The sequence below is a fragment of the Telmatherina bonti genome (genome assembly GCF_933228915.1).
Source record: "Telmatherina bonti genome assembly, chromosome: 8".
In the NCBI taxonomy this organism is placed as follows: Eukaryota; Metazoa; Chordata; class Actinopteri; order Atheriniformes; family Telmatherinidae; genus Telmatherina; species Telmatherina bonti.
Window position 1 is genome coordinate 19,898,245 of NC_136626.1, and position 13,652 is coordinate 19,911,896.

Sequence of the window (13,652 nt, forward strand, 5' to 3'; positions counted from 1 at the left end):
CACCTTTTCTCCCCCTTGTACCACTCGAATGTTGGAGGAGGAACAGCAGCAGCCTCGCATCGCAGCAGAGCTGTGCGTCCCAAACCAACTCCATGGCTCTTCATCTCATGGATCGCTGGGGCAACTGGAGAAAAGAAAAGACACCGGAAATCTAAGCGAAAGCCACAAGCCACAGAAGGGAAATTCTGCACTGTCTTGAGCAAAAGGATAAGAATGATGTTAAAGTGATACTCAAATGCAGAGCTGTGTGAAGGGGGGTTGTTGAACTTGACAGTCTCTGACATTCTGGTCAGTGCACACATTACATGGAGTAAACACAACACACAGGGTCCACAGAGGCTGAGTAGGAAGGGGGAGAGGGCACCCGTCCTCACTGTTAGGAGAATGAAATGAATTGCATGGCACAGTGATAAATAGCTTAATGGAAGTTCAAAGACTGACTGGTAGAGGAAGGTTCTTTGAATGCAAAATGAGCTTCCTTTCATGGGCTGAAATGTGGTGTAAATCTCTTTGCCAATGTCATGAAGGCAGCTTTGCATATGGACAGTTTCCACAGCAACCTAGTCCTTCATTACTTAAGTATTTACCCTGTTTCCTGTGACAATAGCTTGAAAGAAACTAATATATTGATGGTATATAGAAAGAAAAGTCTTTTTTTAATTAAACTATTTAGTAAAATTGTCAGACAAAAGAATAGAAATGTTTCATTGGTCATTTTTTCCAATATTAACTCACAATCGTAACAGCAGTTCTTCATCTGTGGTGGGTAAACACAATGAAGTGACCTCTTCAACAAAATGAGGACAAGCAGTTTTTAACGCAAGTAGCTCTAATCCTCATGCAACTAAATGAATGTTTGGACTGATTTCCTGCCTTTCTGTGTTCCATCCGAGGCAGGGAAACAGGAGGGCCAATCATTATGACACACAGAGCTCAATCTGACACTGTTTATTGTGTAAACTTGGCATGGTTTGCCAAATTCTGACAAACAGTAAAAGTGATCAGAACACCCACCCACACACACACAATACTAGCAAAATTAGTTTGTGTCATTCATGCTGTTTTTGATTAAAAGCATATGATGCATGGAAAAAGTTCACACCCTCATGGTCATTCTTTCATTTAGAAATAAATTATTCGGCCACGTTTGACAGTGAGACGGAGACTTTATATAAGCCTGACAATGAGCCTTTCAGAACGACCTGTCAGTCAGAGCTTTATCCACCGGAAACTGTTGGCCAAGTGCCTGCAAGCCTTTACTTTCAATTGCATTTTGAGATGCTCCTTACAGATGATCTCAGTATGGGTTGCAGCAGCTTCCTAAAACAACCACAAACAATTTACCGCCATCAAATTCTCCAAACTGAAACAAATCATAGTTCAACACAGTTTACAGTGATAGCTGAGAGGTATATTCCAACTAAATTAAACCGTATGCTTCCATATGATACCGTTTAGTCTTAATTAGGAGTAAAGAGTGGGACAAGTGTGTGAAAAGTCTTTCAGTCAATCTGTGAGTGAAAACATAGATAGATGATGTGGGATGCAACAGAACTGTGTAAGATTAAAAGAAGTACATGTTTTTCACATGTGGCATATGATCATGTAAGAAACACACAGTGAGGTGACAGTGTGCTTTGCAATGATGAATGCCTTTCGACCAGCCTTCCCTTGCATCATCATGAGCACATTCATATCACTAGTGTATGATTATTTTCTGTCCTTGCATACTGGTGCCAATTATACTTAAATTTCCCTCTTTTTTGGCTCAGCTGAATAATACGAAGGACTTGAGATAGTGAATCGAGCAACGGGTTATGCTCGAGCTTTTCCTGTTCATTTATCACTGTATGAAATGTTGGATATCAAGCTGGGAAGAGTGGGAGGGGGGGTATCAGTAGACCTTGAATAGATGTCTGTGCATGCTGTGCTAGTGTGTGTGCTTGTGTCTTCACAATTTTCTGAATCAAAAACTTTACAGATCTGTTCAAACTATACAAATTACCTTAAATATTTATCTGCTTAAAATGCAACCATCATTAGACCACAATCTGTCATTTTTTTCTCTTTTTTTCCCTGCAAAAATACATTTGATTGCTCCAATGAAGAAGTCTAGTAAGGAATTAGAGACAGTAACATTAGTGTTGAGCATTCCACATTGTCTGCTATGGAGGAGCTGTGCAGCATTTAATAGAAAACGAAGGGAGCAAGGAGAGAATATTGCAACAGTACTCTACAGCACAGAAATATACGCCAATAACAAGTGTGACAAAATCAATGTGGTATGCCGATCGAGTGCGGCTTACTGAGTACTCGTAATCCTCTATTGGTGTCATTGTGCTGAGGCATTGATTATTTGAAGCCTTTGAAAGCATCAGGGTGACCTCGCTGTCATCCTGTATAGTTACTAGGACAGTGGACATGGTGGCCCAGGCAGGTGTGTCAATACTTGAAACCTCAAAATTAGAGCAGGAGCCTTTTTTTTTGTTCTAAGTGGGAACATTACACCACTGGCAAATTATCTCTATAAATGTGCATCTTTCATGTAGATATTGTGTTTCATTTTGATGTGGTCTGTCTGATTTCTGACCAACTCGACTGGCTGTTTCGCCAAACAAACAATGTACTTTTCACATGTAGTGATCTTGGCCTTCCAGAATTAAAAGACATTCGAACTGGATTAAACAATAGTTGTCATTTCTTTCTATGCAGTAAGACTGGTCCACACAGGACGAGAAGGTGACCATTTGACCCAAGGGAGGACGACACCAAGAGATTTACACCCTTTTCTCTCTACAGAATGCAGCCGTGTCAACCAAAGGGAGTAGAACATCTAACAATTTATAGTTGCAGGTCGGGAGATGCCGAGAGTCGCATCTGACCAAACCCTGGTTCTTGTCAAAAATGACACCTTTCATCAAAGTACCAGACTTCATGGCGCCAGAACAACCCCCTCCCCTGACTGAGAAGGAGACTGGAAAGAAATTCAAATTTCTTTCCCCAATTCAAGGAACCGATTTAACTTAGTCTAAATGACTTTGGTTAATTGTTTTGATTGAATTTCTTCTTTTCCATTATTTTATCTTGATATGTGATTTAATTCTTTGAACTGATCACACACGCATATTAATCATAAACATTGCATTAAATAATTGTTGATTGTGTTTTCCAAGCTTCAGACCTCTCTTAAGCTACCAATGTGAATGAATAAAATGTGAGTTTTCCCTTTTTAGAATTTATTGCCCGATGAGGACAAGTCATGAAAAGTAATTAATCCACCTTTAATAAAATTACATGTAGCCAATCTTTTCATGTGTGAAAGTAATACTATAAGTTAATGCTTTCCTTCCCCAGCAAACGAGGAGTCTGCATAACTCTGAAAGAATGTGATTTGATGTGTATTGGAGTCAAACAAAGTAAAGAAATTTGAGTATCATGTTCACATTAATGAGATGCAGAGGGAAGGAACTAGAGCTGACCTGATTGGATAAGGTTGGTCAGCCTCTGACAGAAGCAACTCATGATTGGCTGGAAGTTCGAAAGGCGGGTCTGTTTAAATTACACTGGCAGCCTGACTTCCTCGGTTTTTGTCTTCCTCTCAGCTTTTAATCTTTTTCTCCTCAGCTTTTGTCTTCTGTTTAGTCTTTTCTTTTTCCAGCTTTCGCCTTCTTTTCTTTTTAGTTATTTCATTATAAGCCTTTTACCTCTCCGTTCTTCCGAACGGGAGAAAGTACAACAAGTGTTTACTTGTAACCAGTTATTTTTCCTGAGATCAGTAATTAACTAGAACCGTAGCTCCAACTTTTTCCACTGCATCTTTACACGTAAAATCTGGAACTACCTATTTTTGGGACTACCTGGATCATCATCACGCCGCTTTGGAACTCCGCTGAATGGACCCAGAAGCCCAGAGTAGCTACGTAGACGTACTCCTCCTGACGCTCCAGGGATCCAATCCCCTGGAAACGCGCCGAATAGGGAATCAACCACCCGCTTTGACCCACACTCCGGACAAACAGCGTCCAAATAGGATCTGATAGTGCTCTGACATTTGTGATGTCCCAAACCAGTACATCAAATTCTAATTAAATAATTAAATTTGAATTCTTATCCAAATTTAGAATTATTGAACACGTTCTTATCAAAGATTTAAGTAAGATAATCCTCCCGATTTATTTGCTTAATTCCCACCAGTTTCTTCCTGCTCCATCTCATTTTATTAATTTCAGCGTTCCTTATTAATGTCAGAATTGAAAACCCATGCAGACATATCCATTAACCCGTCACATTAATAACTTCTTTTTACTGTTTGGTTTCTTCTACTGTGTTGTTTATCATCATTGTAATAAATATGTATAATCAATTCATCCGTTCTTGTCATAATTTCTGAATGCACAATTTCTGGTTCATTCATTCTTAGAACTTACTCCTTTAAATTGAGACTGTTTATTGAATGGAGAGTATTTCAGGTGTCTCATCCGCCTGAATCTTAGGTTAATTAAAAGTGATGAGTGGTGCTCCGAGGTAATTAATAAATTAATAATTCGTAGAGGCATATTCCGCTACACACATGTCACTCCAAAAATTTCCTTCTTATTGTTATTTGTTTTACTCTTTCTACAGGAAGTTGGATCAATTCTGGCAAGCAGGTTAGTCTTACCCACAGCTATCAAGAAAAACAATGTACTGCAATATATATTTGGAAAGTTCTACTTGTCAGTGACCCTAGAAACACTCCACTTTGACCTAAGGTAGATTTTACAATCCAGGAAAGGCATATTAGCTGCTAGTGAACTATACATCTGAGTTTCATCTGTTTGTTTGTATCACTAAAAGTCATTATACGAAGTCAGATATCTAACTTTAATATTTCAACTTTGCATGTTTTGTATATAGGTCGAGCAATTTAAAATCAAACAGTAAGATGAACATTTGCACTGACCATTACTGCCTTCGATCGTTGGTTAGTAACATAAAAAGTCCTGCTGAGCAACATACAACTTCAGCAGAACAGGTTATACTTCTCAGAAGTGAAATTTACCATAAAGAGAAATTCTGATTCCAACTCCATCATTGTCTGATTTCATTTAAAGACCAACTAGAATAGTTTTTCTGCAAATGAGCAGATTTAAAAAAAAAAATAGCATTTCATTTGGTGCAGCACTTGGAATAGAGTAAAAAGATCCTTCATAGTTTTGCAGGTGGTCTAGAATGCTGTAGTTTTATATACATATCAATAATATCAAGTCCTTCCAATTTGGATCTTGGCACTAGAATCTGTTAAGACAGATCACAGCCATAAAATCTAGTCAAATCCAATAATTCCAATTTCAACTTGCTGGCATGTCTTATATCATCATATATTGCACAATCCACCAGTAGGATTTGAGAGGAATGCAAAGTAGTGCCGTAAAAATCATGAAGGTCCAATAATCCAGGTAATTTAGTGTGTAGAGAATGCTGTGGTAGTGCTGTAAATCATGCTGTGAGTCGTGGTGACTCTACCAGATGGGGGTTAGGGGTTGGGTCCAGGAATAGCATGAGTATGGCAGAAAAATGAGCACTATGAGGCCCTGGAAGGTGACAAATGGCCAGATGTGGGTCAATCAGAAAATGACTTCCACTGCGTCTGCATTAACCAGAGCTTGTCAACAAAACAAAGATTATGCTCTGCATGTGTTTACAAGTTGGACAGACACAAATGTGTTAAATAAAAAGTGCAACCTTCTCCCCATTTGACATTAACGCAGTGTTTTGTTCAGAAAGCAACCCATCTTAATGTGCAGGGCTCTGCTGAGCTGCACGCCTTAAAGGAATCTACTTGCAACTATTGATGATGAATTGGGGCGCTTCAAGACTATATGATTTATTTAGCTATATACTATTGTTTGCCTAGAGGAGCCAGAGAACGCAAGCTTTTTAATTAAAAGATCAATTAATAACCCTACCTCTTGAGCCAGATTTGAAAATGAGTTTTCATTGCAATTAAGAAATGGGCTCATCAGTGCGTGACTCGTCAGCTTACACACAGAGACACTGTTCCACACTGCCATCTGTGGGCTTCATTGTCCTGCTTTTTTGTCAGTCAGGAATGGTTCTACTGCCAGGATTTATTAATTCATTAAGATTTCTATTCAGAACAGTGAGGGAACATTGTGTTCTTTCTTTTTTATACAAGGCATATAAATAACCGTCTTAGTGTGCTGGACTGTGTGGGTCGACAGCACGGATTCAATCTATTGTCAGTATTTAAAACTAAAAGGTTTAAGACACACAAATCCTCACCAATCTCCTCAAATGCACACCAACCACTCAGATGTTTTGGTGTACACATATATTATATATATATATCTATATATATATATATATATATCTATATATATATATATATATATATATATATATATATATATATATATCGCTCCCTCTCTATTTCCTCAACATTTTTCATACAGTGCAGGTAACGCCCCTTTGGATGAACAATTACACGAAGGGATCTCATATTCCTTATCCAGTGTTTTGATGCAGCTGTATATTCCATTCTCGACATGACTTGCTCTCATCAGTCTCAAGCTTGTTACATCCTCCATGAGAAGCTTCGTCTGATGCTGGGAGGGATCAATGCGGGCGGCAATGTCTGATTGTTCTGCAATGAAGCTGGTTATTTCATATTTAACGAGAACTTCATCCGCAGCAGGGCAGGTTCCGCGGCGTGGTTCGTGTATTTTAATGCCACATGCTTTAAAAATGTTTGTATTTTTTACCACCTCAAACAGCTATTTAATCAAAATAATCCGTTTCGCCTACAACAGAAAAAATGCAGAAGCGGCCTCTTACACCTTCATGCTTTTCTGTGTTAACCACACCCACCTCAAATGCCCAATCAATCCAACAATTCTTTACTGGCTGGTGGTAAAAGGTGCGCACACTTGGTATTTATGCAGCTTAATTAAGCCTTAAGCACACGTTCGCCCCCTGGTGGTTGGCAGACAACTGGTTGAGAACCTGAGTGATCAGAGACGGATGCAGCAGAGCTTGCGGTTTGAATGTAAATATCGTTGACAATCAGGTTTATCAAATTGTGGCCACCAAAATTATGATCACAATCAAAATCTGATTAATTGTGCAGCCCTATGCTACAGAGCATGGTGCAGGAGTGTTATTCAAGACATCAAAAATATAACTTGATGTGAATAAAATTGCAGGCTAAGAAAAGAAAAGAGTAACAAGGTATTCTGAAGTGACACTTGCTAAACAATAACTCTACATAAGATCATTTGTTCATGCCCTTCATCCAGTAAGGAATTCAAATAGCAATCACGACTCAAGCTTTGGAGAGATGTAGAGAGATAGATTTACATCCAAACAGCCTGAGGGTACTGGCTTCAACTCTACTTAGGATCGGATCAGAATCCAATTCTAGGAAACCTTCTCTTTTGAATGGTAAGCCAAAGTATTTCAATGGATACTTCACGCTGTCGACGAATTCTCAAGGGAGACTTTGTACCTCATTTTAAAACACTTGCAATACCAGATTTCATTGAGCTGTGCAATGAGCATATCTTCTACCTTTGATCCAACCTGAAAACCTATCACCGCACTCAGCCCGGACACAGACAGCATGTAAGCCATTCATTCCGCCATAAGGAAATGAACAGCTTCACAGCTTTAACTGTCTGTGAGGGCTGCTGGTGAAATACTGTGCAAACATACCACCTCTCTACTAATGGTTGTTTACTTTGTCATCATTACGTGACATTGTAATATTGGATGGTCGTGTCAAGCAAACAGGTTTTGCTGCTTATTTATCGGAGATGGTCATGACTCCCCCAGAACAACTCTGTCAGCCGAGTAAGAGGAGCATGTTGTGGGTGTATCTTACCAGAGCAGGACCTGAATCCCAAACAGCCCCGGATGACTGGGGTATCAGAAGGAAAGGAAGGATAGAAGCAAACAAAAGCCAAGGTGATGTTAAGAATAAGAAGTATTTGTAGTATGCGTATGCATTTCAATTATGTTTTGAAATCTATCAATACTATAGCTGTAATTGCTTCGAGCAGATCTAATGTGCATGCTCATCATTAATTAAAATGATCATGGTTTTGTTGGCCAATTACTGAAAACAGAAGGGGAAAAAAATGCTCCCATTATTATAAACGCAGCCATGGTGAATATGTGAGTAGAAATCACAGCTGCAGGGTGCTGGATGAGGAAGGAGGCGTACAAATGGCTGGCACACTCTGTAACACACAGGGCACAGTTTTACTTTACAAGCCAAGCAAAACTGAGCCATGAAAGGGAAGAAAAAAAGGTTAAAGAGAGAAATGTCTGCCCTGGTTTGAACCACTACTTAAATTGCAATAGGAAGGGACAAAATCATCCAGGCTCTTTCACTATATATGACAATAGCATGGATAAAACAGATAAGATTACAACGAAGAAAAACTCTGGCACAGGCTGAGCAGTTGTGAAATTTTAATGAGAGGTGCTTGAAACCTGCAAACTTTCAAAGAAATTAACTTTGACGTTACCGAAACATTTGCGTCGACATAAACAAAGAGAGAAAGATAGCCGATCCTGCATCAATAATGCAAACATCTGTGAAGTTAACATGGCATTAGCTAATCTGTCTTCATGTGACTTTTATTTCATGAAAACTGACTTGTGGCGGCTTTGTCTTCACTACCTGAATGTATGAAGAGAATCCGAACATCTGGTGTGGTTTCCGACTTGATGTGTAACATCTGAAACTATGACAAGAGTATAACAGGCAGTAAAACTGTCAGTTGTCTGGGTTTCTTCATGCTGTGAGTAACGTTTGGGCAGACTGTTAAATCCCATCTTGCTGAAGGCAGACGACTACATACTGAGGGGAAGAGCTTTGTAAATTTCAAAGCAGGGTCAAAAACCTTTGATTTTTCATCTTGAAGCCGGAACAATTTGCTGTTATTGTTTTATCTGCAGAGATGGACGCCTTCATTGTGCAGCTAGGTGGCTTCATTAATTAATTAAGCGCCGGCTTTTCATCTCAGGCGGAGGTGTTGCATGGTAGTTTCCTTCTCATTCATCCCTCAGACTCAGTCACCTAGAAGTGATATTTATGCTTTTGAGTCACACTGTGCAGCAAGAATTTCAGCCAATAACGGTAGCCACCTGCAGTGAAGATGAATATGTAAATTTGAAAAGTAGGTCGGAGATCAAATTGCATTGGGTAAAATCACAGCTGAAATATCCTTTCGCCAAGCAGGGCCCCTCAGCCAATCTGATTCTGGTGCGACCTTCTGGATGACTGCCATCGTTCAGGTTTAGCTGATAAAAGTATTCAGTCGGCATTCATTTATCACCGGAAGTATAAAGGCAAGAAGGCCCACTCGGGCCAGTAACTTAATCAGAGGTCTTTTCAGCTTCAGAGAAACTCAAGCTGAGGTAACATGTACTAGACTTTACACTTGAACAGTGGCAATGTCTTAAACCTTCTGTCTCTAAACTCATAATATCATAGAAAGCCAAATGGCTGGCTTAGTACCCTGGTGTTATTAAAACTGCAAATATGCTAGGACTTAATTTTATTTTCATTACTTTGGTTTGCTTATTTTAATTAGTGGGCTTAATCTGAAATTAGCCCAGAGGTTAACTGTACCCTTAGCTTAAAAAAAAGTGTTTTGAAGGAACTTGTTTGCACATATTTAATTAAACTCTTAACCCATGAAATGTCAGTGTCACTCAGTCTTATTAAAATGATAAAAGGGAAATAGTGCAGACATGACTAATTGATCTGTATAACCTAATTTCATTGAACTGCTATTAGCAAGAAAAACAGTGGATCAATGCTAATGCTATAGTGAAAGGGGGGTCAGTGCACATTAGAATGGCCACTCACATCATTCAACTTGAAAATACAGGCAGACCTTTACATAAGGAAGAGAAAGACTTCATGTTCTTTCATTACACGATAGAAAGGTTATCTATCTGGAAGTCTTTTAAACAGCACATTTCACGCTGTTGACTGACAGAGTATAAAATACAATCTCTCTAGGGAACCTTTACAAAGCTAAGAGCATTTTTTTCAGCCTAGCAGAGTCATTGTATGGGTTAAAATACTGTAATATTATACTTTCTCTCTTTCTTTTTTTTTTTTTTTTTTTAAATAAAAGTTCATTTTTTGTGCCTTGCTGTGTAATCAGTCTCTCTTGTTAAACTTTCCATGAGAAACATCATCTTTTCAGATTCAGAGTTTGGCTCTCATCAAGACCCCATGCTATTGCACGCCTGGTGAATGCAGTCTAATGTGTGACAGCAGAGCAGAGATGATGCACAACAGATGAAGATATGACCCAAACGCTTCTCTTTTTTACTTCACAGTGAGTACAGCACCAGGATTCATAGGAGCCAGTGAAGAGCGGCTACCAGCTGGCTCAAATTTTGCCTGCTGGGGCAAGTCAATTGCTTCAATGGATAACTTTAATTCATGTATTCTGTCACCTGACCGTGTCACCAATTACCATTTAGCAACAATTTTTGCACTGTATAGCCAGAAAGTACTGTTGATATTTAGTTATGTTACTGCCTTGTTACTCACGTCTTTTCATTGTGTAGCCCTTCAATTGCTTAATAGCTGCAATAACAGAATAACTCACGCTAACAGTCACTGACAGGTGTTAAAAAGCACTATTGCATATATCACAAAACTGCAAAGATCTCGTGCCAGGAATAGCTGTTTTTATACCTGATTTATTTGACAAAATCATGTGCACGATCACCATCTGTGTTAATATTTCCTGATGAATTGAAGAACCGCATGCTGCTTCAGGTATTGTGATAATTTCCTTTACTCTCATTTTCACAAAAGCCTTTTAAGAGCCATTGGATCTTTTCAAAAAGTACATTACCATTGACCTTACAGAACACTGTGTCACTTAATTATTGAAACAAACACTGGTGGGGTAATGATTCAGAACTGACTGTGGTATCTAAAATCACATTTTGAAGTCTTCTTTCAGCGTCTCACTTCTGCTGTTGACAACGCTGTATAACAAGCTGTCTGCTTTACACATCACATATACAGCGTATCCAGGATGGAGCTAGCCAATAAAAATGCAGAAATAAGTTTTCATTTAGCTCATTTTGCTAAGCTGATTTAATATATGTTGCGCCAAATTCTTGTATTCCACACAAAAACCACGGAGGGTCAACAAAAAAAAACAATTTATAAAATTACTAAATTCAACAAAAGTTATCTGTGTTCTTCTTTTCTAAGGTACAGATCGATAACAAGAAAGAGGGTCAGGGACAAGTCTGTAGCATTGTCAGCTACAAATAACTCAGGCCAGCTGGAAAATACTGCTTGAACACTTGACCAACCACAGCACTCTCCAAGTCCAGGTACCGCTCCGTTGCTCAAGTAACAGGGTGTTTTTTATATCTGACAGCAAAAGGAAGTCTTCTTAATCAATTGACTCAGTTTGGATACTAAACTGACAAACCCCTGCTGTCTTGCTTTAAAATTCAGCATCTCACTAGGACATGCTTTATCAACCGCTGAGAATATCTCCTTTGTTCTGAAGCATAGAGACACTGCCAGTTGTCAAAGCACTTCTCATCCTTGAACCCACATCTATATAGAGCTATAAATAACTGGCCTCTAAAACTTCACTCAGGTCCAGCTCATTAGAGCCAGGAATTAGACAGAAATAATGGCTACAATACTTTTGTAATGAGGCCAAAATGAGCACAGCCTCAGCAAAGATGGGTGGAAACACGCAACATAAATTTCTAAACACAAACTCAAAAATCATTAAGTTGTTAAAATTGTTTATGAAATCCAACAACCCAGTTTCTTAAAAGTTGAATTAGAAAACTTTTATTATTAGTTTTCATAATACAGCTCAGTGAGTGGGCCAGGAATGGCCATCATTCAATCACTTTCCTCCTCCCCTGTTCTCTTGCTGATTGGCTGACCAGCTCTGCAGAAGGAATAATCAAACAACGGGGCTTCTTGAAAGAACGTTCAAGAATAACAGTGAGGTAAAGAAGTACTTTTGAACAGAGAAGGAAAGATGATAATTACCAAGCATCAACTCCTGTTCCTTCTTACAGGTGGTGGATTCCATGCGAACAGGACAGCTAGAGCCCAGTATCATTCATTAATGCCCTGGTTCCTCATTATGGTCTCCTCACATTTTTTGAAAGACTCATTACTTGCATAATGGAATGGTGCTTAGAACAGTCAGACCTTTCCTTTGCAGGAATTAATCACCTACATGCACAGACAAAAAGGGAATTCTCACATTAAATATTAAGAAACTTCAAACTCTGGTTTTTTACTTTTTTGGAGCATACTTAAAGTGCACCATCAGGGATGTGGTGTTGGTATCACTGCAGGCTGCCATTCTCTCTTTTATATGTTGCAAGGACACTGTGCAATACTTACAGTTGACTGTGACTTTTACTGTTTTGGTGTCAGGAGAGGCAATGTCATTTAAAGCGCTGCATTCGTAGTCTCCAGCCTGGTCCCTCGTGATGCCGGTGATGTTAAGATATTCCCCACTTTCATACTTCCTGGCTGAAAATAGAAAAGTGGAAACAAAGTGCTCACATTATGTCTACGTATAAAACAAACATAACACACAAAAACAAATGCATACACAATCTATACCACAGGGCTTTCTGTAGCCTATGCTTAGTGAGGGGAAAGCTCATTTGTGGTAAACAGCTTTCAAGTTTAAGCCTTAGTGGAAGATGCAATACAATTAAGCATTGTATTGAACTCCTGATTACCTTTCTTGCATTCTAAAATAGCAGTGGATCAGCAGTGCATTGATCTATTTATATTGATATGGAGGCAGGGAATAATGGTGTATTCCCAGTCATTTGCTCATCATTTGTTCTTCTCCAAAGCATGCAGTTTCAGCTACCTCCTGGAAGACAGGCAGATTTGATGGCTCAATGCAAATGTCAGTGCTTTAGAGTTGCTGGTGGTGCCGAAGGCAGGAGCAAGGAAACGCCGTGACTGGCAAGTTGACAAGAGCACAGTCCAATACAAAGATGGCACAGCCACACAAGCATGCACACTGAAAGATCCAATTAGGAGAGAATTAAAATATACTAAGATGGTCTCACCTGATAGAGAAAAGCTCAGGTTGCATATTTTCCAAAAAGGATTTCAATGACTAAAATAGGGAGATACAGAGTGGTGTGTAGTAGGGCTTATCAATGTGTAAGCAACTGATTGTTGTCTACAACAACATGACAAACTTATTTTTGCTTGGAACAAGACAACCACAGACATGCTAAAGATGGCTTCATATATTCCATTTAATGAAAGTTCCAAGATAGACAAAAATAATACAGCTGAGAATAATACATCATTTTGAAAATATATCCACACACAAACATATGTATATCTAAAGATATCTTAGATTCAGGACTTGAATGTGTTAATTACAATTAACTAAAAAAATATTTAATACATTAAAGACATGGCTTCACTTAATCAAAGTTTGAATTCTAAAAAACATTAAAAGGTTTGTCAGTGCATGACTTCTAGATGCATAGATTACATTGCCACACATGTGAGAGCTCCGTAACAACTTGGTGTCTTTGGTACCATATTTTAATCATTCTGATACTTGTAATATATACATTTATATATA

The 13,652-nt window shown here is 38.8% G+C and overlaps 1 protein-coding gene across 1 annotated transcript in view; it reads right to left on the reverse strand.

Annotated features, from left to right (window-relative positions):
* Nucleotides 1–13,652, reverse strand: part of negr1 (neuronal growth regulator 1) — a gene marked incomplete at both ends in the record, with an annotated part of 159,391 nt that overhangs the window by 47,144 nt on the left and 98,595 nt on the right. Inside the window, 2 exons of the mRNA XM_079245459.1 lie at nt 4–124; nt 12,431–12,562. Of these exons, the coding sequence (XP_079101585.1) occupies nt 4–124; nt 12,431–12,562 (253 nt within the window). The remainder of the gene's footprint in view (nt 1–3; nt 125–12,430; nt 12,563–13,652) is intronic.